The 23863-nt window shown below is 46.7% G+C and overlaps 1 protein-coding gene across 1 annotated transcript; it reads left to right on the forward strand.

Annotated features, from left to right (window-relative positions):
• The first annotated feature begins 1010 nt into the window (after positions 1-1010).
• On the forward strand, positions 1011-21672 carry LOC144179398 (26S proteasome regulatory subunit 6B). Its single transcript, XM_077707740.1, has 7 exons — positions 1011-1120; positions 4641-4718; positions 6500-7037; positions 8793-8960; positions 11971-12047; positions 15435-15659; positions 20952-21672. Exons 1-7 carry the CDS (start codon positions 1088-1090, stop codon positions 21063-21065), a joined length of 1233 nt encoding a protein of 410 aa, XP_077563866.1. The 5' UTR covers positions 1011-1087; the 3' UTR covers positions 21066-21672.
• Positions 21673-23863: the final 2191 nt, after the last annotated feature.

Genomic DNA, 23863 nt, shown 5'->3' on the forward strand with positions numbered 1-23863 from the left:
CAACGCATTTGTACAGCTCCCATACCGCGACATACGCATCAATACGCTCCTCAGGAAAGCAACCCTCTAGAGACCAACGAAACTAACGTGGATAATTACAAACTTTTCATTTCTGCGCGCCAAGAGTCCTCTGCAATGTTTTAGCGAGAATATGCAGCAGCACCATGACCACCTGAATGTAATGTCCCGGAGCTTATGACAGCATGCAGCAATTACAAGACACGGGGTTCGACGAACCAAAGCGACGCGTAGGAATCACCTTTGTAGGTCGCAACAGTCTTGATATTTCTTAGACAATGACCGTGTGGTGAGCGACAAGAGTTTCGTGCGAACGATCGTTCGCGGCTGGCCATGATAGCACCGCCGTTTGAAGTTGAAGGCATACGCGCACTCGCACGTCGGAGACGAGACGCCCAGCGGCCTCAACACGGTGATCTAATGAAATGCAGCGCAGAAGCCTGTCGCGAGCGCACTCATCACTCTCGCAAATCGAGGCGGCAGAACTGATGCAGGGCGCCCGTGGTCACCGTCGCAACGTACTACGCGAAAATTAGGCAGTCGCACACACTCAACGTCCCGATCACACGCTGCACACCACCGTGAGTGCTGTCCAGAAGTTCTTAAAGAGTGCCTTCGCACAATCGTAAGCCTGTGCACCGCTGCAACGGCAGACAAAAATCACGGCGAGAAGATCGCAGCGAGGTAACCGTACAACAGCTGCCATTTTTTAAAACCATGACGTCACGTCCGGCAAAAAAAAAAGTCGCTTTCTTTGTTTTTTGATGTCTAGTTGGCGCATGCGCGGTAGAGCTCGTCCACCGTTCCTGAACGTCAGGTCCGGAGGCGCGCGCCGTTTCGCGTGGATCGGATTGGATCGCTCTGGTGAACATATAATCAATAACTTTAATAAAGTAATGCATTATTTACCCAAACAACTTTTTAGAAGTTTTCTATTATGCTGAATGCTAATAGAGTTTAGTTCGCTGCAGTTTGTTTTAGTTTTAAATATGATAACGAACGTCTGGCCGCTGGCCAATTTTTTCCAGTTCACGAAAAGACAATCCAAATCCACAGTCGTTGCGGCGAAATGGAAGAGATCGGCATCATCCTGCCCGAGAAGGTGAGATCTTTTGTATAATTGTGCGGCTTAATTTATTCTGATTTTGTCCCCTCAACGCCTTGGTTGGAAGAATTAGTATTGTTTCACCAACCTGCAGTAATTTTAATGCTTTACTGACCCAGTGAGTGTGATCTGGAAATGGTTGGCGTCCCTCCCAAAGCCCATCACCAGCGTGACGGGGCACAATTTGTTTTAGAGTTCGAGTTGTGCGTATTTTTACGGATCTTAAACGTAATATAATAGCCCAAAACTCTCGCTTTCTAAACTGTGCTCGGCGCAAATGCGAAGCAGGAGTGTTTTCGCGGCCGTCACTACTAGCGATTTATTTGTTGACAAGCTGTCTTTAGGTGTGGGAAGAATCTTTCAGGACGCAGACTCTTTCATTACGATTGTGTTTGAAAGTCAACTCATGCGCGAAGCATCAGATCGAGGGAGTTTCGCTGCCACTTCGCTCGACCCAACAGTTAAACCCTGTTGGTTCAACGACCGTAATGCCAGGGTTCGGCCACCTTGTTAGATCAGCTTTGTGACGGATCTGCTTTCTGGAGTTTGTTCATTGCAACATACCTTCGCACGCGCTGCCTGTTTGAATTTCTTGTACAGTGGTCGGATTTACGAGGGAGACGGAATGAAGGACGTCGCATACTAGTCTGCCGACTCACTAAAATGATGAAAACAATAAACACATCGCAACAGATACAACGCTTTGTGGCCGCTCATGTGTTCCTAAAATGGGTCTCATTATCTGACGAGGAGATGCGTGTTCAGAGACTTTAAAAAAGTGCCCGTGTACAGAGATAGGTCTGTTTCTCCTTGTAATAAATCTGCAGGCACGAATTGATTCAAAGCTGTTAACAAGGGTAGTGTCTATTCTGCCGGCAGCCGGGAGAAACGCCTAGCCAAATTCTTCCGGCACTCACCTCTCACTGCATTTCCTTTACCATGAATAAAAGCATCTTATTTTTCTCGTGACACATTTCAGCAGTGACAAAAATCACTGCAACAAGTAACTTCACGTTCTCTAACGTAATAGCTAAACTAACACAAGGTTCGCACAGGACCTTGAAAAAACTTGAATTTAGAGGTGTAAATTTCAAGGCCTGGAAAGTCCTGGAATTTTTGAAGGGTCCTTGAAAACCCTTGATTTTTCTGGAGAGAATCAATGGCCCTGTCTTGTCACAAGAATTTAAAGTGTTTGTCGTGAATTTTAGGTGTTAAAAATGTAAAGAAACATTGTAACAGTCAAGTTTCAGTGTATTGCGTGAAAGTACGAGTTGTGGATTCTCCTTGTTACGAGGTAACATTGGGAGCAGCACTCCTCAATAGAGTTCATATCACGATACAATCCCGTGAAAGCCAGCTTCTGTTCTCTATCTTGCATGCTCCATCTAGTCTGTGGACGGCCTTTCATTGCATGTTTGCTGTGACTTATACGCTCCATCTGCGTTTGCTTTTACGTGCAAATGGTGGACGTGTACATAGTTCATCCTGCCTTGTAGCAACACTTGCTGAGTTCATTTCAGCTGATACTCTTGTTGACAAAGCAGGAGATGCAGGCAACATTAATGAAGTTTTGAAATCAAACAGCCTCGGCAAAATACCAAGAAAAAAGAAAAACCTGTAAATATAAACTATAAAAAAAAAAAGCTGGGGGAGCATTCATGAACCCATAGCGCCTATCTAAATGTGCATTAATGTGCTTAGGTATTAGTCAATATCAAAATTTTGCATTTTGTTGAAAAAGTTATAAATAATCCCAGATTTTTGCTTGAATTTTGCTTGAAACCCTTGAATTTTTGCTTTTGAAGCCCGTACGAACCCTGTAACACAACCCAGTGTAACTGAACCTAATCCAGCTGAACTACACCAAACGCAATCTTAGCACTCTCCTTCCCATGAGAGAAGCAGGGATTTTGGGTAGTCTAGCGAATTATTTTTTCCTGTTCGCAAAAAATATGCAACTTGTAAGTGTATGGTATCGAAATGTAGAAAGGTAAATTTCCTTTGCAATGGTAATTGTTTCAAACAAGAATATTTATGTGGGAAAAAAAAAGAAAATAAAGCCATACAGAAAAATTTTGTGACAAACAAAAAATAAGTAAAAATGTCGGTGTTGCTCTACGCAGAAAAAAAACTCCGAAAATTGAAGGTACATTTTGTATATGTACTAGCAGTGCAAAAAACTCCTGCAAATATCAAATGCCTAACTGTAAAATTTCTTGACTTGCGAAAAAACACGTTTAGCCCTAATGGGTTTCGTTCCACTGGGGAAAGCAGCTCCTTGAACTTGTGAAACATTTGTTGGCCGCACGTGCACCCCAGAAAACATTCGTTTCCTGCTCCACTCTTCTTTGTTCGTGGCACTGTTTACATTTTCGATCCTTTTGCATTTTCTGGGGCTTGTTTTGAACAGGGGTATCACGTTCCTGGCTGGTTTTAAACACTCGCGCTATTCATACTAAACTCCAATGAATGAAAGTTGTCCTTGTAGTGAGTGCTGCAAATATCATCAAAAAATTGTTATGCAGGCTTGTTCAAATTGCTAAAAATGTGACGTTTTCATGTCGCAGTCATGCGTGATATCGATGCCATTGCCATATCTTCAGAGCGCCCATCACATGATTCCAGCAGCGCTTTAAAAAAATTAGTGCTGCGCAAAAAAGCAAAACCAAAGAGGTGTCTCTACTACTCGGTAGTTGGCACCGGCTCTAAGAGTACACTCGGCAAGTGCCAAAGTCGAATGGTAAAAATTCGAAGTTCTTGAAGGTGTTCATAAATTACTATCGATTTGAATAGGCATGGACGGGAAAGTGTTGAAGCTGACCCAGTAGAATTATTGCGCATTGATATCGGGATAATTGTAGGAATAACCTGACTGCAGAAACATTCACCAACAAAAGCCCAATAACCAAAAACTTGTCAAATTTTGCAGGCGACGAAAAAAAAAAACTTGTACTGTTTGGGATTCTGACCATTGCCTTTTTTATTTGATACCGCACCACATGGACTAGGGATTCCGTCAACTTGCCAAGTCTACGACTTTGTTTGTAAACATGCGGGGGCGTGCAGTTTCTTCCAGCATTTGAATTTTGCAATAAAACAGTGAAACAGCGCTTAAACGAAGACAGTGAAAGAAGACACAGTGCTCTTGTCTGTGTCTTCTTTTACTGCCTTCGTTTAAGTGCTGTTTCATTGTTTTATCATGAAGCAACTGGTCCAAATGTCAGTTTGAATTTTACATTGCGATTAAAACGTGTCAACAGGCTTTCAACCTGAACAACAAACAATTTGAAGTGCTTTTGTTCATGCACATTGCTGCTACACAAGCAATCTTTCTACGCCACTTGCTAAGGCATGTTTTATGTTGTGTATTGGGTTGCTTTTGACACCCGTTTGTGATTATTAATCGAGACAAAACACATTTAGACATTTAGGAGCCGCGATGTTTGGAGCGGGTTGTTGCTCTTTTGTGTGTTGACCGAGCCTTGTGATTCGCCATCTCTCTCATCCGCACACGCAGGAAGAGGTGCTCACCCTTGAGCCCAAGCTCGCTGGCACTGAAGAGCAAGATGCCGAGGATTTCTACACCAAGTACAAGGTGTGTATGGGGCCCCCTTGTCGTCATCTTCTTTTTTTCTTGTTTTTTTTTTTTTTTTTTTTTTTTTCAGTCACAAGAAGCACATTTCTGGCATCTGCATGGTGAACTATCGTGCCAGCACTGTCTATGGGGTTTGCATTTTAGATAGGCTCCCCCTCCCCCCAAAAAATGATGTGACCAGTGGCTTTTACTGGAGCAAAAAAAAAAAAAATGGTTGCATGAAAATAGAATGCGGAAATGTATTCTCTGTCTTCAAAACTCAACTTTGGGCATTATAACTGGGCAGCCTCTACATTACATATGTAGGACTATCGGCAAAGGTTGTGGCCTGTTACAGCTGATGGCTGCTGTGCAGCAGGTGATGGGTCACGAGCCTTCTACCTTGCAGTGGTTATGAATGACTGCAGTTTAATTGGAAAAATTTATTAAAAATTTATTAAACATACAAAACGATAAGTGACCCACAATCGTGCACAACATGGGTTGGTTCGTTGCTGCTGACCCGGCTGATAAACAGTGGGCTGCCACGGCCTATTTTTTGCATTAACCTTTGTGCCTAAGCCTAAATATGGGGATACTGACAAGCGAGTAGGAGTTCCAGTCCGGAGATAGGTTCAATGTTTGCACCTCTTGAACCAGTTAGAGATCAGCTCAGGGCAGGGACTGTCACTAAGCAGCAGTAGTTCTGCACCGTGTTAATGGAGTGTGATGTTTAGGCCTCAGATGGAAAGGCAGAGCCAAGTGAGCAGACCATTTGGGCAAATTTCGGCAGCAAGACTTGTTTATTTTAGCTCAACAGGCACCCAATTGCCACGGCAGCACTCAGCTGCGATGGGGATGCAATATCTCCAGTAAATTGGGGCAGACAGGATGGTGGCGCCATCTGTGCGACCGAATGCAAAATGGCGGGGATATTAAAGGAGTACTGACATGAAATTTTTCATGTTACTTTTTTTTTTTTTTTTTTTTTGCTGTTCCGGGTGCCTACCAGCCCACTAATCATAGAATAAGACGGTTGGTAGCAGCGTAAATAATTTATTTGCAGTCTCGTTTCTTTGTGTCAGTTTCGGTTTCGACAAAACGAACACCGAGGCGGCCGCCATGACAGGAGGGCGCTCGTGACATCACCTTTTCTTGTCGCACCACTGCCAGTCTGGATGTGCTCACGCGCATCCAGACCAGCCGTGGTCTCCACCATTTCCACGTGCCCAGGCAGCATGGCGTCAGTCCCAAAACTGTGACGTGATACACATGCCGAAGCAGCGTGCGCCAACCGCAGCCAGCACATTGGCAATGTCATGGGGACTCTCACGTTGGCAGTTTTGGGCCAGGAGGAGCAGATGGTGTCATGCTGATGACGATTGCGATAGGCTATCCGTTCCGAGTTCCTCGTGCGCTCAATGGTTCATGTGGATTTAAAATATGTTATACTGAACGAATACTGTTGAAATTTCCTGGGAGATATCTTCATGCACAAAGGAAGCCTTTTGCATAGTTGTCTCGGCTTTGAAATTTCATGTCAGTACTTTTTTCAGGGTGTACAATTCAATAGGGAGAGACAAGTTGTATTGTCCTAAAGCAATCGCTGCAACACTAAGGTAGCATGATGAAAAGGTTGTTTTGTTGGTAGGCAGTAGTAGTGTGAGAAAATAATAAAATAATAAAAGCCTTTCAAAATTTGCTTGGAGGAGGAAGCTGCACCAAGGTTCGCTGTTGAAGTGCACTGACCCTGCCCTGTCCTGGTGCTGACCTGGTGCTGGCTCTCCTGTCCCGCTTTGCAGAAGCTGGAGCGGCAGCTGGAGTTCCTGGCGGTGCAAGAGGAGTACATCAAGGACGAGCAGCGGAACTTGAAGAAGGAGTACCTGCACGCGCAGGAGGAGGTCAAGCGCATCCAGAGTGTGCCGCTGGTCATCGGCCAGTTCCTGGAGGCCGTGGACCCGCACACGGGCATTGTGGGCTCCACCACGGGCTCCAACTACTACGTGCGCATCCTGTCCACGCTGGACCGCGAGCTGCTGCGGCCCTCGGCTTCGGTGGCGCTGCACAAGCACAGCAACGCGCTGGTGGACGTGCTGCCACCCGAGGCCGACTCGTCCATCGCCATGCTGCGCGCTGACGAGAAGCCTGACGTGCGCTACGCCGACATTGGCGGCCTCGACATCCAGAAGCAGGAGATCCGCGAGGCCGTCGAGCTGCCCCTGACCCACTTCGAGCTGTACCGGCAGATCGGCATCGACCCGCCCCGCGGGGTGCTCATGTACGGGCCGCCCGGCTGCGGCAAGACCATGCTGGCCAAGGCCGTCGCCCACCACACCACCGGTCGGTGCTGTTGGCTGTCGCTTTTTTCCTTTGCTGACCACTGGCGGTTGTGTGAAAAGGGAAACCCTCTGCTCTGGTGGCTGGGGCAAAGGCAGTGCGCCGTTAAAGATGGCCAAAATTAATCCGGAGCCCTCCACTACGGCGCACCTCATCGCCTGCGTTGCTTCAGCCTGTTAAACCCTACAGTCAATCAAAGGCAGCGCATGGAGCACTTGTTCATGATTGCTTGAGTGGTTTGTTGGAAATTGGTGACCTAGGAGGTCTGTAAATGTGAAAACTGGCTTGGCAGGGTTTGCTGCCCTTCTTGTTCATTGTCTCAATCCCTGCGGGTGGCTGTGCATTAGCTACTGCGTGTGGTCGGGTTGTCAGAGAGAGAGAACCCTCTGCCCTGGTGGTTGGAGCAAGTACGTCGTTGGCAGTGTTTGTTCGTGATTTTTTGGGTGCTTTGCTGGAAGTCAACGTACTCGGGAGGCCTTCAAATGCGAAGACAGCCGGGCACGGTTTATTGCGTGTGTTCACGTTGTGAACTTGCATTTTTTTCTTTCTTTTCTACAAAAATTGACACGTGTTTGGGATGGATTCAAGAGTCTGCCTACTTTTGGTCTTGTGGTTACACTTTAATTTGCTGAGGCTCAGTTTTATGATTGCAGGTACGTGCTTCATACTATTCCCAGCAAATGAGAGGCTATGGAAATGGTGCACCTAGTTTTTGGCTATGGATTCATTAAACACAGCAGCTCGTTACGGTAGCAGTGCCAGAAGTGCGATTGATACTATGTTGCGAGCTTGAGCATGTTAGGTCTTTGAACTTTGTATTCAAAATGGGGGTCTGGCCATCAGTTTTTTCTCCAATTGTTTCGCCCTTAAAAGGCAATGATAGGGTATTACTTAGGACAGGGGAGGGGGGCTGCACAACTGACATTATATAGTGGGACCCTGATTATACGTCCCCCGGTTTTACAATGACCTCTCTGCCACAACAGAACAGAACACCGCCGTCCCGGCAAACTCCCCATAGAAACAGCGCATTAAAAACCTCAATTGTACAACGCTGTCCACTTCATACGATGGATGCTGGCAGGGATAAACTGACGTTTTTCGTACCTTTTACACCACTTCACCGCCTCATTCCGACCTTTATTTCCCAACTCTTTCACGCTGCTTGATGTGCAAAGGTAAACAGTCCGCAGCAGGCCCAACCACTTGCTGAACAGACTCAACCAAGGAGACTCATGCTCAACATATCTCGGTGCCATCGGAGGCATTTCAGTGTTATTCTAAGTTGTACCAGCCCTGCTTTTTTTTTTTCTTTTTGCACATTGCTGGTAGCTGGTAGAAGTGATTTTCTCGCCCACAGCACCGATTATTTGCAAAAGCAGCTTGCGCTTCCCTACCTGTGCTTCTCTGTTAATTACTACCGCACACTCAAGTTAATGCTGATCTTCTGGCCGGCAACAGCCCACAACTGTAGGCTGCACCTGTAAGAGAGCACCCTGGTTTGGGTGAACAATTTCCAGCTGAATGATGCCTTGGCATTACTTTGCACTTGTATCATAATTGGATTTTCGCTCTAGAGTGAGGATTGGGGGCAAGATTTGAGCTGGCGAACCCGGTGCCACTCCTTTGCAAAGTCTGTGCAGTGCAATTACGTATTTCTTTGTGCTCAGTTCTGGCTGGCTGGGAATGAGTGTGGCATACATCCGGTATCAGAGCGTATGTGACTTGAAACTGACGGGGCGCCTTCCTCTCTTGCAGCCGCCTTCATCCGAGTGGTGGGCTCGGAGTTCGTGCAGAAGTACCTGGGCGAGGGGCCCCGCATGGTGCGGGATGTGTTCCGGCTGGCGAAGGAAAACGCGCCTGCCATCATCTTCATCGACGAGATCGACGCCATCGCCACCAAGCGCTTCGACGCACAGACGGGAGGTGCGTTGGGGGGGGGCACCTGACCCTTTTCTCGTGTTCTTTCTTTCTTCCCACTACAAGCAGTGATTTCTACGCGCCGTACTGTCTTACTGCTGCAGCTAAAGAGGGGCTGCGAGTCTGGCATGGCGCGGCAGGTGGCTTGCGTCTCTGTTAAGGAGGGACGCTGGTCTTGGTCTTGAGGGTATTTTTGTTATTTTCTAACCTGTGTGCTTGAGATTTACGCAGTAGGTGTATTTTAGCATCCCGAGCAAAAATGTGTGGTCCGTTTTCATCTACGTAGTATAAAATCAGAGCGGTGCGACATGGGATGCCGTTTCATTTCGGCCAATTTTCTCGTTATTTACCTATGAAATACCCTTATAATTTTTATCCGTCTATGCTCTAGAAGGATCAGGGAGTGCAACTATACCATCGCAGTAATTTTAGCATTGTTTCTGCAAACATTGTAAACTTATTAGGTAACTCTTTCGTTGCGGCGGAAAAACGGCCGATTTTGAGTGCTTCCACAAAACTATTTTTTTCTCTTGAGCTAGTGAACACATTTAGCATTGCGATGCATGTAATTGTAGCTTATAGATTGCTCTTACAAACATATACCAGCAGTTTTGTGAAAAGTACAATTACTTACAGTTTATTAGTCAAATAATAAGAAAAAAATGCACAAAAAAGTATGCACGCATTGTATATAGGCAATTTAATGAGCCTAAAAATTATTTTAGGAATTCTAAGATATACAAATTGTTCCTACATTTCTTGGCTATGATTCAATATATATATCAACGCTGTACACCAAGTTTTGTATTTTTGTGGGCCCGTCAAACTAGCGGAACTGGCGGCTGTGCCACTCGTCGAAGCCACTCGAGTGTAAGTCGGTCATGCATCCAAGCACACTTTTTTGTGTTCTGACACAAAATCCTTTTCACTTTAGTGGTAAAAAACGAGAAAAAAAAATCCAACACTCTTGAGAAGTGTCGCGCATCACTCCGTAGCGGTAGCACGAGTGCCAGGCTATCATGAAGGTGATAACGTGGTATGACGCGGCGCATTTGGCAAAATATTCCTACCGTACGTTGTCCAGACCCTACACATCAATGTGTAAAGCCGCAGTCATCAGATAGGAAGCCCGTTTTGTTTATAAATACAGCCCAAATACAGCGGACGCCGTTTTCACACAATTCGCCACTACCGCGGGTTCAAATTTCACTCTTGGCGCGGTCTCTGCACGCGAAATATCAACAAAACATAATAAAATCGAAAAATGAGTTGTCAATAAATATGCCAGACGGTGTTAGTTGTCCGACAGGTGCCGTTTTTAGCTTTCGCGGGACGTTAGAAATCATCGGACACCGGCGTCCGATGGCCTATGGCGCCGTACTGAAAGAGTTAAATGCCAGGTGATCAATTGCCAATGTTTTCGTAAAAGGGACGGCATAAAAAATTGTGCAAGCAAGAAGATATTTTATATTTCTGTGGCTTTATTGCACTGTTCGGTTCATAAGCTTTCAAATGCAGCAAAAATGATACAGGTCTGATCAGTGCATCCCAAGATATTGTACCCGACAGTTGACATTGTGGGGAAAAAAAATTCGCCGGGAAAACAAGGCACGAATTTTGGATACATAGGTGAAAATGTTCATTAAGGCAACTTCAAAGGATGACAGCTTTGTAAATACTTATGGTACAGTTATAAAATTTTGCAGGTACATTCTTTGGGACTTGTAGAGTGCAAATAAAATTGATACAGAAAACTGATTTTTTGGCGAATTTTCAGTCCTCACGACCAGTGCCACCCCCTAGGTCCACGTATCCATGTGGTGTCCATGTATTTTTCACAAAGCCTGCCGAGTGTGAAGGTGTTTTTTAAGCATGAGGTGTTGGGAAAGGAATGTTCCAGTGTGTGTGCTTTTAGCATGCAGCCACCACCAAAGTCGCATGCATTTGAGAACATGATTTTTACTGCAAGTTTATATGTCTCATCACTTGAATATCCATCTTGAGTAGGCTAGTTAGTGATAAACACCTAGTTAGTGATAAAGCAAGATCAAAACATGACTTAGATTTCAAACTTGTACACCGGCTCTCTGGGTATGCATGTTGGGTAGATTAATTATCTATAGGCACTGTTTTGATGATTAGTAGAATGTAAATACCTAAAAGCATGTGTGTGTATATATGTGTCTTTTTTGGGGACGACTGCCGCCAGTGGTCAAGAGAAATCAAATTTGCTCGTACCCTGCACCTAAACTCGTTTCACGGCTATGCTATGTGCTAACAAGCTTCCACTGTGGATTAGCTTCACAGAGTGGAAGGGCTCATGAATTTTTTTTTTTTTTTGTTCTTTTGAGCTGGTTCCGTGAGAGAGATAAGGTGTTCTAGCTTTTTTCGAACTCTGGCTGATAGAACATTTATTGCCATCTACTGATACATTAAAATGCACATTTTAAAACTGCACCAGGTCTTTTTCACAGGCGAAAAATAGTTACTGATTTTAAATTTTGCGTTTCGACTATTTAGTTTTTTTTTTTTTTTGTACCATTATATTAGTGGAAAGCACATCTATTAAGCTTCGTTTTTGTGTTCCTCGCATGTTTTTGAGCCAAGCAGTTCTTGTGTAGAGAAAACGTGACCGGAGCCCAAAAAGAAGGGCGCTTTTTCCTTTATAGAGAGAGAGCTAAAGTGAAAACCCATTTTGGTGGATTGAGTTGGTGTCCTGCTGTAACCTGCTCTAATGGCAACAGAAATCCTCCAACGAGAGTAATGCCAAAATCGCCTAAAGAAATAAAAAAAGAAATAAAAGAAAGTGGTTTAGAGGTAAAGAGGACCAGTGTACATTTCTGAGGTTGGAGTCGGTGTGTAAGCTCCTTTTGGCCCCACAAAAAGCTTTGGTGAGAGGTGAAGTTCTCTGTGTCCGTGCTTCCAAACAATTCGCGTGTTTTTGAGTGGTAGGCATGCTGGGGAGGTTTTTGCTTTGCTGTGGTGCGCTGACTAGTGTGTGTGGATATTCCCGCAGCGGATCGAGAGGTGCAGCGAATCCTGCTGGAGCTCCTCAACCAGATGGACGGCTTTGACCAGACCACAAACGTCAAGGTGGGTATGCACTCTGGCAAGTCTGCCGAATATCCGAGAGCCTGCCACCTACCTGAGAGGAAGCAAGGGGTTGCTTTGGGCTTGGACGGTATCGGAGGTGTTTTTGACTGTGTGTGATCGCTTACCATCATTCATTCAAGCTTGGAGCATGGCTTCTTTAGGAGTTTGTATAGGTGGACGTATTTCGTAATTACGTGTCTGCAGCTTCTGTGCCTGCATCAACCCATGAAGCTCATTTCCCAGAATAGGCAATTTCGAATTTGAGGGGAGAGGTGGCGTGGGGTGGCTGTTGCAGATTAAACAGGAATCATAAAGGTGCTCTTGTTTATTTTTCACTGCAGTCCTGGCAAAGTCTTCGTTGGAACAATTTAATTTATCTATCAGTTATGCAACGCATGAGTACTCGCAATTTGGTTCATACGACGGCTCATATGAAGCTGGAAATACGCATTGTGGTTGGATTGGATTGGATCAATCCTAGCTGAAGGGATGGCCTCAAGTACAGACTACTGAAACCAAAACTCATGCCACTTGGCTGATTGAAATGAAAAAACATTGTTTGGTAATGGATAAGCGATTAGCATTTTAGTTTGTTGCAATTTGAGATTGTCGCGAAAACTTTTTTGTCCCCGATCATATGACATACCTGCCAACTCTCCCGAATTGTCCGGGAGACTCTCGAATTTTGACCTAATCTCCCGATTGTACAAAAGCTATCTTGAATCTCCCGAACAGTGGCCGCCACAGTAGAGGCGTTTTTTTTTTTTTTAATCACGCGCACACGTCAGTCTTTATTGCTGCGACAGTTGTGGTGCTGCAAGAGAGCACTCGCCACTATACTTCTAGTTTATTGTAACCTTACCGTAGAGTACCGCTAAGTATATTCTAGGCACTATAGACTGCTATAGAGTACTGCGCAACTGGGCGAAGGCCGGCGCGAGACGCGCTCGCCACCGTACCGAAAGAAGGTGAGGGAAATGGTACCACAACTTTCGCGTCTCTCTGTCGTAGCTGACGTTCCACGCATAGTTTTGGCATGAAGCGTTGATGTGAGTACTTCAAGAGTGTCTGTGTTAATGCGGCATGTTGTCAACTTGAAATTTGTAGCAACGTTGGCCACTTCGGATCGCCAACTGCCAATGCAGATCGGTTGGTTCGGTAGAAGGGGGGCATGCACACCACGGCGGCGGTGCGGATCGAGGCGGCCGTGGCCAACGTTGGCTGTGGCCGTGTGTGTGGTAATCTGTTGCGAGCGACCTCCGCAAGGATCGCTAGCTACCACCACTGAAAACAGGTCTTTCATGAACGCGGCAGGCAGGCATCTTGCTATAGGAGCCGTTGTTTAGAGCACGACTGGGTTTGGAGGAACTGCGAGCGCATTTTGTACGCTAGGCCTACGCCGCTGCCTAGGCGTCAGTTGCATGTTTTCCCGAGTTCAGTTGTAAGGTCGATGGCACTGTCAAAAGCAAAGTACTTGCAAGTATTTCTGGACTCATACACAGCTGAGTTTCCGTGCTTCGCGACTTCGCGGAAAGAACAAAGCAGCTCAAAATAAACATCCTTACCCCTTTCCGATGTCAATCTCCAGTCTCGGTAATTTGCAAAAAAAATCCCTCTTTTTCTCTCCCCCCCCCCTCGCGCGGTCTCCCGAATTTTTATGTTGCTAGGTTGGCAGGTATGATATGATGTTCTTGCACAGCCCTGAGAAAGTAACACGATCGGGGTTCTGCTGTAGCGCGGGAGATTCACTTTCGCTTGTGCAGGGGTGAGACAGCTGTGCATATTGCGCAGATTTGATACAAATTTGTTTTCCTGCGCCAGGCTGCTCCAAAAGCTTGAAAATTGCAAAAATTGCGCCAAATTGCTCCAAAACAGTCTGAGAGCCAAGGATTGTAACGCTCCCGTCAGTTTCAGTTGGGGGAAATGCTTACTGACGGCATTATTTTCCAGCATCCCCGATGTGATGGTGTTTGTAAAGATTCAATTGATTGATCATTCAATAAGAAACCAGCATAAAATTGTTCCCGAGATAGTTTTTTCGAAAGTCGCAATGTCGGGTTGCACATGTGCGTTTTTACAGTTTCCCCCATTGAAAACCATTGCAAAGTCCTGTAGAAAAAATACTTATGTGTACTGAGGCATCGAACCACCTGTGCAAGGTGATGAAAAAATGGCAATTTTTGGAGCGCCGAATCTCCAGAACGACATTACTGGGTGCCGCCATCTTGGTGCGGTGAAGGTGTGAAAACGTGGCCGCCGGGCGAAGTGCTCTTCACCGATGTCTATCATGGATTTAGTTATGGGGGTAGCTGGGTTTACATTTAGTCCTTTGATCTTTTGGGGGTATGTTGCGGGACTCGGAAAGACGGGAGTTCATCAAAAACAACGTGGCGCCCATGAATTCGCCGTGTTTCGGCTTTGAGTGTGAGGCCAGCACGTGCTTGAAGTGAAATTTCAGACTCATTGTAGTGTTGTCAAACGCCGAGTTATTGCTGCCTTTCACAGCGAGCTTGCGAGTGGCGTGAATGGGACGATCGACGCTGCAGAAGCTGCGGCAGCGGGCTACATCACCGCAAAGTGTTCAAGCAGTGTCCGATAGCGGGACGGGCTATTATTTCACGCTAGTAATAATGGCTCATTTATCTGAAGTGAAATTTATTGCCAAGATGGAGCCGGCTAAACATACCAACATTACTCAAATTACGATCGTTGTGAATTTGTACGTTGGGGAATGAAATGGGAGGGCTGGTGGGGTGCGACGACTGTCACCTCGCTTGCGGAACTTTTGCCGTGGCTCTACACTTGTGTGAAAAGCCGAGTCAGGGATAACAAAAATAACAATTTTGGCATTCACATGATAATAAAAATGCCTTACGATTAATTAGTTTTTCAATTGGATATTTTCAACGGAGCTCCACTATCTATTCATAGAGCCTAAGAATTAAAAAATTGCTAGTAAAAAGGTAGTGCAGTTCGTACCTTGTGATACTCTGGTAGAAAAAAAAATTATTCAGGGGCTGTTTCAGTGTTATGTATGTTCAAAATCGATTAAAAAGTGCACTTTTCCCCCGTGAGTCTCCAAAAATAGGCTCCTAAGGTGACATAATAAATGTCGTTCTTAATAAATAAATGTCGACATAATAAATGTCGTTCTGGACTGCAGAATACAGATATCACGAAATGCATGCAAAGCACATTGATATGTATTGACAACACATGCGCACACACATATACGGACAAACTTGGTAACTCGGGATCCCTTATATACCATACTGAAGGGGCGTGAAGAGCTTTGGATACTTGCATTTTTAAGAGCGCGGCTGCGCATTCAGCTTTCGCACCATTACGGTTGTCATAAGTGGGGCCGGGTGCGGGGGGCGCACGCAGGTGATCATGGCGACGAACCGTGCGGACACCCTGGACCCGGCGCTGTTGCGGCCGGGCCGGCTGGACCGCAAGATCGAGTTCCCACTGCCAGACAGGCGGCAGAAGCGGCTCATCTTCTCCACCATCACGGGCCAGATGAACCTGAGCGACGAGCTGGACCTCGAGGACTACGTGGCCCGGCCCGACCGCATCTCGGGCGCCGACATCAACGCCATCTGCCAGGAGGTGAACGCCCGCTCTTTCCCTTGACACCCTCGTCTTGTTGTATACTGGGAGGACGTGTGCGACTGAGTTGTGTGCGCTAGTCTTGAAAGACCCCTCCCCCCTGGTCTTGGCATGATTAAGCAAATCGTGGCTCTAAAAACACAACCAGAAGAGTGGTCCAAAGCGCAACGTTCAGCGCGACTGAGTCATTTAGTCAGATCGTACGACCCATTTGCCATGGGTAATCGGTACTTAATTTGAAATTCGCCTTGTTTGTTTTTTAAGTGCAGAGCACTTTACGGGCTCACCTTGTCGTCGTAGCTTGCTCGCTGGACCCAAGTAGAGCTACACGTCATAGCCGCTGCCATTGGGCATAAACCAGAGGCTTCGAAAGCCAAGGGGTTTATATAGTCATAAGCGTTCAAAACTAGTGAACCGCTGGTGCTTGTCATAGATCTCCCCATTGCGCAAAGAAAACTGCAGGTGCATTTGAGGCAAAATACACGTAATTAACCGGCAGCACCCGCGTTCATTTAGTTCAGAACGCTCGTTGGGTTGGTTTTTGCAACAGTAAGCGAAAAAAAAGTGGCAGTGCAACGCCGGCACGTGCGGGAGGAAAAGCAAGCACAAAGAGAACAGAACTCCCGCTGGCGCAGTTTTAGGCAGGGGGCGCACGAGCACTGCGAAGGTGGGAAATTCGAATTGCATTCAAAAGCAAAGGGAAATTCAAAAGCAGATAACTGCGCTACAGCCCATTATGGCGAATCACTGCTCTGCACTTCCGACAGTTTTCACATTGAGTGGAACGGCTTTAATTTTTTCTTGCAACTTGTTACTGACGCATTACTGTTACTTGAGTTTTGCTGCTTTGTAAGGATGTGTAAATGATTTCCTTCCCATAATTTTATTCACTATCGACTGTGTCACGTGTGAAGGCGTGCAGTGCAGTTCATGTGTCCCACTGGGTGTAAAATTGCTCTTCGCGTACCAAAGAAATAATTTGATTATTACAGTGTGTAGGATGTTTTAAGTGAGTACAGGGCTACTACCTGAAATAATTCATGTTTGTTTAAAGATTCTGTTTGAAAAGTTATAGGACAGACTTCCCTAGAAAACAAAAAAATATACACATTTCAGATGCCGAAGGAAAAAAAAAACACGCCTTAGTTTCTACAACCACAAAATCATCATCATCATTGGTTGGCTTGAGCCCCCCCCCACCTTGAGAACACTTCCGAAGCCTCTCGGTGGCAGCTGCATTTTTTGCACCCTTGTGGATCCCTACATTTGCGGCTGCTAACTGCACAGACAGTTATAGCAGGAAGTAGCGAGCACAGCTTGATGAAATGGCTGATCCTGCTTGTGGTCATTGTGTTCCGAGTTTATGTCCAGTGGCAAGCACTGGGAAGGAGGAGGAGATACACTTGGGGCTAGTTTTGTGCGAGCATAAAATTTTCGGGAGTGCCGAAAAAAGTTGTTCAGGTGGCTAGGCACACATTTGTTTCTTGGTCCTGGCCATTTCCACTGTTAGGAGGGCTTTGCACATTCACGTTTTTATACCATTTAGAGAGCTCCATCTAGGTTGGTTCACAATAACCTAGGGAAGCCGAATTTTCACGAACTGTTCACGAATAGTTCAGCTATGAATATCGAAAATAGAATATTTTTGAGGTATTTCAAAGTTCAAAAATGCAAACAAACGATGCACTCACATGCATGAAATTATCCCTCGCCAAATATGAAGAATGCCTGCGGAACACACGTGCAAAATGTATTTTGTGCAAGAAGTTGGAACAAGTTAGGCACCGGACATACGTAGTGCACTGTGTGGGGTTCTTATGGGGTGACATAGCTGGCTCTCTGGTGTAGACCACTATGCTAGCTCCCAGTGCGTTAACCACGAGGGCCGCTGTATTCACGGCAGCCCAGCGAGGTTCGCCGATACGAGAACACAGTGGACAGTAGTGGCGAACGACAGCCATTTATTCGGGATCTCCCAATGCATGCCAGCACGAAGCTCGACGGCGTTCACGAATCACGCCATCCTGTTGTGATTGGGATGGGAGGCACTGATGTCGCGCGACAAGAACAATCCCCACCTGAGATACGTGTTCCACCACGGCAGCGCCGTTCACCATGCTCTGCCGATCCCTCTGTCAGATCTGACCTTCGATCTGACTGTCTTTCGCATGCACACGTTTGCATCAAACCAGTATGAACCAGCTTCCTTGGTAGCATTGACAGAGTTACCCTAAATGCAGTTTTCACACGGCCGCAGAGCATGAAGAAGGTGTGAAGCAGCAGCGTGGGTGAACACTCGAGATAAGAAAACCTATCTGCACACTGGGATAAATGAGAAAAGGCGACACTGAACCGCTCGGCCAAAGCTACCATACTTCTCGTAATGCGGCCCGCACTCTAATGTGAACCTAATTTTTATGGTCCTTTAACCTTGAGCGCCTCGGTCGTTACTGCCGTTTAGTTGGCTCGGAACTGGTCACAAAGCTAGTACAGTCGAACCTCATTATAACAAAGCAGTTACAGCGCAGTAAATTAGCTCGTTATATCCAATATTCGCTGTGTCAGTAGAGCTAAAAATCGGCTGCAACAAATTGGCAATCTGGCTAGCACAATAATCCCAGATACAAAAACGGATTTCTCATGCTTCGAACCCACTATAAACGAGGTAATCATTTCATTTCATTTATTCATACTGCAGGCCAAGATGCCGGCTCATGCAGGAGGGGGCAATACTTAGCAAGAAAAAATACAAACAACACATGAACAGGATAGCACTCTGTTCATAATCCATATCTGCCTCCCTGCGGTATTTCAAACTAATGTACTAGAACATGGCAACGTTAAATTACAACAGAACATACTTGTTTGACAAAACAGGCCAGCGTTCTTATTTACAGTAGAATCTCGATGATACGAATCTCGCGGGACCGTGAAAAATATTCGTGTCATCCGAAATTCGTATGAACCAACACAGACCAAAAAAGTTTTCGTTTATTTCTTTTCTTACTTTCGCGTAAAGAAATCCGCGATATTTATCCGCCTTTTTTTAAACTCCATGTCGCCGAGTGGTCTTTTCTGGACTTTCGTCTCCTCACTCGTGGTGCCCAAGCTCACTACATGGCACAACAGTCAACGTGTAAACCGCATGGCGCGTTTTGGCCCGCGATTCGTGTGCGTCGGCGTTGTGCGTGTGATTTTTTTCACGCCCGCATCGGTGATTCCGCGCCTGTGGCCACCTGTCCCTTGGTCAGAAAATGATGCGCGACGCGCATGGCAGTGGCAGGAGCCTGATGACTTGTGCCGATGGGGAGGCGTGCACCTCCATAGGCTATGGCACCTCATGGCAGCAGCTTCGAAGCAATGGAGGAAAGAATACTCAGGAGAGGCCCCTAGCATCCCAATGCATTGCGAAAAGTGTGGAGGAAGTCACGTCATTTTTCTTGAGCCCATAGACAATGTTGCTTACTTGTTTGCAACTGCGGTGGCCAAACCTGGGCGAATAGAACGGACAAATTTTTAAGGCGCTTGGTATGTGGCTGCCTTGCTACACTTGCAAACCAGCGCAGTCGCTACGACAAACGTTTTTAGATTAGGCCAGTTTGAAAACTCCGCCGTCGGAGGCGGCCTTAACTCGTACCCTGGCCGCAGCGGCGCTTACATCGCGTCAAGATCGGCGGAGCGAGCCGCTGCCGCCGCCGGCGACCTGCCGGGAAAATCCCCTTCGCTTAGCATTGGCGAGAGCCACAGTTCGTTCTTTGCTCACTTTGTGTTTCTTCGTTATGAAGTGAAGTGAAATTTATCGCTGCTGAGACGTAGCGCGCAAAGACCGCAGTGTTGTACGACCCCAAACAATGTTCCCGTCGTCTGTGTTCGCCATCCCGCCAGCCTGTTGCTATGACGACGACAAACGCTACTTTGCTAGGCTTAAGAGCTGAAAAATCGTCCTTCTATCTCAAAAACGAAGGCCGTTTTTCGATTGAAACTTTGGGTGAGGGTTAGAATGGGCAAATTGAAGGCGAAATCAACAGCTTAGAACATGACATCGCACCGAGGAATTAGCGACAAAGCTGTTTTCGCTCTGAAGTGGGAGGGCAGGGCGACGCCATGTTAGTCAAATCAAACCGGAGACAGCAAAGGATGATGGGATAGAGTGCTGGGCTCAGTGGGCTCAAGTCATGGCGGGACTCGGCTTAACAAATGTGACATCAGGGCCTCTCCTAACCTTTTCTTCCCTCCATTTTCAAAGCGCTCGAAACAGCCGGCTGGCTTCGCCGACTGTCTCCCGCCCTCCCGCAGATTTTTCATGGGTGCTTTCACTTTCATGGGTGCTTTCGTTGGCGAATGATGTTTTATAGCACCGTTTTCGCTCATTTACTGCACAAGCATTTGCCCATTTACTGCACAAGCTCATTTACTGCACAAGCTCATTTACTGCGCAAGCAACTTTGTATTTGCTTTGAGCGGAATTTTAAAGAGTGGTTAGAAGTGGTTGCTCGAGCGCCCCGCACCACTTCGTGACCGAAGCCGCCGCCATGTTGCCGCCCGCAGCCGGCCACGCCCCGCGCAGTGTGCGGGTGGTTTCGTGGTGGCATCAGCGCACCTGTAGAGTGCGCAGTGCGTTTTCGCGAGCAGAAAACAACAGCTCGGCCGTTCCTGGAGAAAGAGCGACAAAGAGGAGGGAGAGAGCCTGTACGTCGCTGTTGCTTGCTCGCTCAGCAGTCGGGCGCCTCGCCAACTTGTTCGTATCATCCGCTGGGCCGTGCAGGTCCATTCATAAGAGCCGAAATTTTTCCCATTGCAAACAACGCAATTTCGCCGGGACTTATCAGAAATTCGTATCATCCCGAAATTCGTATCACCCAGAATCGTATCATCGAGATTCCATTGTATTTGAAGAAAGATGTGATCTTCGTATGGCGGCTTTTCACAGCACTGCAGGATGAAGTCTTCCACAGTGTCCGCGCACGAAAGGGCTTTACGACTTCTTAGTATTATGAACTATTGAAAAATTGTTGTGTTGTCGTCTAATTTCCGAGCAGCTTTCGATTTTCGAGCCTCATGCGGACTGAATATTTCTTCGTTATTGCCGATATCCCTTCCAGCTCTCGCAGTTTCAGTTTCATTATAAGAAGAATAAGTGTCATAGAAATGGAGCATGACCAACCAAAGTTCATACTTAGTTCGCTATAGCCGATAATGCACTATATCAGTGTTTGCTATAATGAGGTTCGACTGTAGTCTTTACGAGCCTTTTCTCAAATTCCTGCCCTTGTTTGCTTTGTGCCTCTGCAGGCCGGCATGCATGCTGTTCGGGAGAACCGGTACGTGGTGCTGGCCAAGGACTTTGAGAAGGGCTACAAGAACAACATCAAGAAGGACGAGTCGGAGCACGAGTTCTACAAGTAGTCGGTCACCGACCTCGTTTCGTGTAAAAAAGGGTTTCCCAATAAATGCTGCAGGGGTGGGGCGAATGAACAAGAAACTGTTGCGCTGTGCTTCTCTCCGGTCTTCAAGCAGCGTTTTCGGACCGTTTTTTCGGACAATGAAAATTCAGACTTGCTGGATATTCCGGACTTTCCAGAGGAACTCCAAGTTGTCCCACAGGAGTAATGCATGTGAGCAACAGATATTTCGGGCAAAACAGAGCCACGGTGCGACTCTAGCACAATGACATTTTGATTCCTAAGCCACCTGGCTAGCTTGTATTGGATGTGAATTGGCTTGATCCACACCGAGGTAATGAACTTTGACCTTAGAGGACAATTTTGCATGTAGTCTGCGGCAAAAGCAATCTCGAAAACTGGAAACTGATCATACGTGGCCCGACATTCCTGACCCCCCGCATCCGTTAATGCAAGACACTGCCAGTGCTTTGACATTGGGGTCCACTGTTTATGAAGAAAACGTGATGCAAGCAGACGTTCTCTAATGAAGGAGGAATTTCAGGCAAGAAACCATCTGCTACCTTTTAAGTCCTATTTAAACGAAATAAAGTTCATTTTTGTGACTCGCAGATTTTTTTGAACTGCTGTTCTATTCGGACTATTTTTCATTCCCCGCCAGGCCCGAAAAATCGGTTGGCGGAAGGGAACCATACAGCACAGAGTGTTGATGGAATTAGATTCGGAGAAAGGCACTGAGAATCTAGGAAAAAGCGTAAGATCATAGGCTGTCTCTGTATACGTCAGCGGCTGCAGTTGCGAGGGGAGTGCGGAATCCATTGTAAAGGGTGCAAAGTGGGAACCTGTGTCACCTTTTTCCTTCCATAATTCATTTCCCACAACACCCTCAGCCTCCATGACATTGCCATGCCCATTGGCTCATGTGCAGTTACGTTGGGATTGCCAAAGATTGTTGCAAGGTTTTCATTGCTCTAGGTGGTATCACTTGTGTCCTGTGACTTTCTTGACTCATTCACAAGTGACTGTGGTAATACAGCACAGCCCTGCGAAATGTTGGGAGCGAGAACGGGTGTGGGAAGGGACTAACATCATATGGTGCCCGAGTGATGGCACGCCGGGCACACAAGAGGGAAGACCCAGACGCGCCGACACCCGCAACCGGTTACAAAGAGATAATTTCCATTTCCATGTACCGGGAGAACAGACAGACACTTCCGGAGCCGCACCGGTCGCTAACTAGGGAAGATCAATCAATTCTAAGACGAATCCAAGGAGGCTCACTAGCACACCCAACCCTAATGCACCGTATGTACCCAGAGCAGTACAAGGACACATGCCCTTTCTGCCAGCAAGCAAAAGGAACGCTGTGTCATTTAATTGCTGAATGCACCTTGATAAAATCACCGCTACCCGTTATACCAACCCCCTCCGCCCCAACCTCAAAAGAGCGATGGGAGATCCTCAGGTCCAGCCCCTCCATCAACATCCACAAGGCCATAGTGGCCCGTGGACGGGAGGTGTTGGCCTGGTTTGGGCTCTGAGAAGAAGGGACCACCCCCATCGGCGGCCGCCTCGAGGCAGCTACTCTTGTCAAATAAAGTTATACCTACCTACCTACCTACCTACCTCATATGGTGCACAAATGGAACTTGAGAGAGTACTGCAAGGCACATTGGGTGGTTGTCCAGACATTGCGAAGGGATGTGAATATTACAGAAGGTGGTGATCATCCTAGGGCTCACTTGTGGTAATTCGATTATCATCTCGGACACAGGGCTTCTGCAGAAATGACTGAGAGTTGTGGGGAGACTGGCTTGAGGGGTCGTAAGCTCACCCTGGTAGGGGATGTGCAACAAGATGTGGAGTGGTACAGCTTTGAAACATGAGAGGTTGTGGTGATGGCATTTCGGGGTGGCCACCTGTTAAATGAAACAGGTGCACCACACCACACCAATGATGCACCACACCCCAATTATGCAGGCTAGGCAATGATGTGGATGCAGGTTCTATACCGTTGTTTCGACCTGTCAACTGTTTTCCTCGTGTTGTCTTTATAAAGCCCAGTGACAGGGCGGGCAGCGGGTCAGAAAAATGAGTGCAGGGTGGAAAAATAGTGACATGGGTTGAGTCTTACGAAGACAAGTCTGTCGGAGAGAGTGAGCTCAGGTGATTTGGTTTGTCAGGGTGGAACAGCACTAAGACAGGACACAGTAAGGAAATACAGACACGGCTGCTGCCCTTGTAGTGAGAGGAAAAAGTGGGGATATGCTGCTCAGAGCAGGATACTCTACATACATCACTTGAGGGCCCAGTTCACTGGAAGTCTCCAGACTTTGTGCATCTTCTGAGATGAAGGAGAGGAGCCACTGGAGCACGTGACCTATTTGGTGTCAAGGCATGTGTCTTGCTGCCTCTGCCGAGTTGCTGCTCTGTGCTGAAACCTGTGGTTTTGGCCAGAGGACACATTTGAAGAGGTTGTGAAAGCCATGAAGGAGATGGTTAGGGGACTGACAACCATATGGTGCAATCTGTGCTGTGCAGCACAGTCTCATGGCTGGCATGGAAGAAGCTTCCTTTGTGTGGCGTGAACTGACTTTTTGGGTTTCACAGGAAAAAAAGCTCTCATCACTTGCCCGCGTGGAACGAAAACTCCGTGGTCGAGCGGTTTGGGTTGGTGTGTTACAAAGACGGTAAGATGCCTGCTACGCCTTAGGGAAACAAAGCCCCAAGATTTTCTCCCAAAATAAAACGCCCCTTAAAGGTTTATTCAGCTAATTAGCTGGGAAGTGTGCTCAGCCGCAA

Source organism: Haemaphysalis longicornis, unplaced genomic scaffold, assembly GCF_048455015.1.
Source record: "Haemaphysalis longicornis isolate Haplotype H1 unplaced genomic scaffold, Haemaphysalis longicornis Haplotype H1 scaffold_4, whole genome shotgun sequence".
Lineage (NCBI taxonomy): Eukaryota > Metazoa > Arthropoda > Arachnida > Ixodida > Ixodidae > Haemaphysalis > Haemaphysalis longicornis.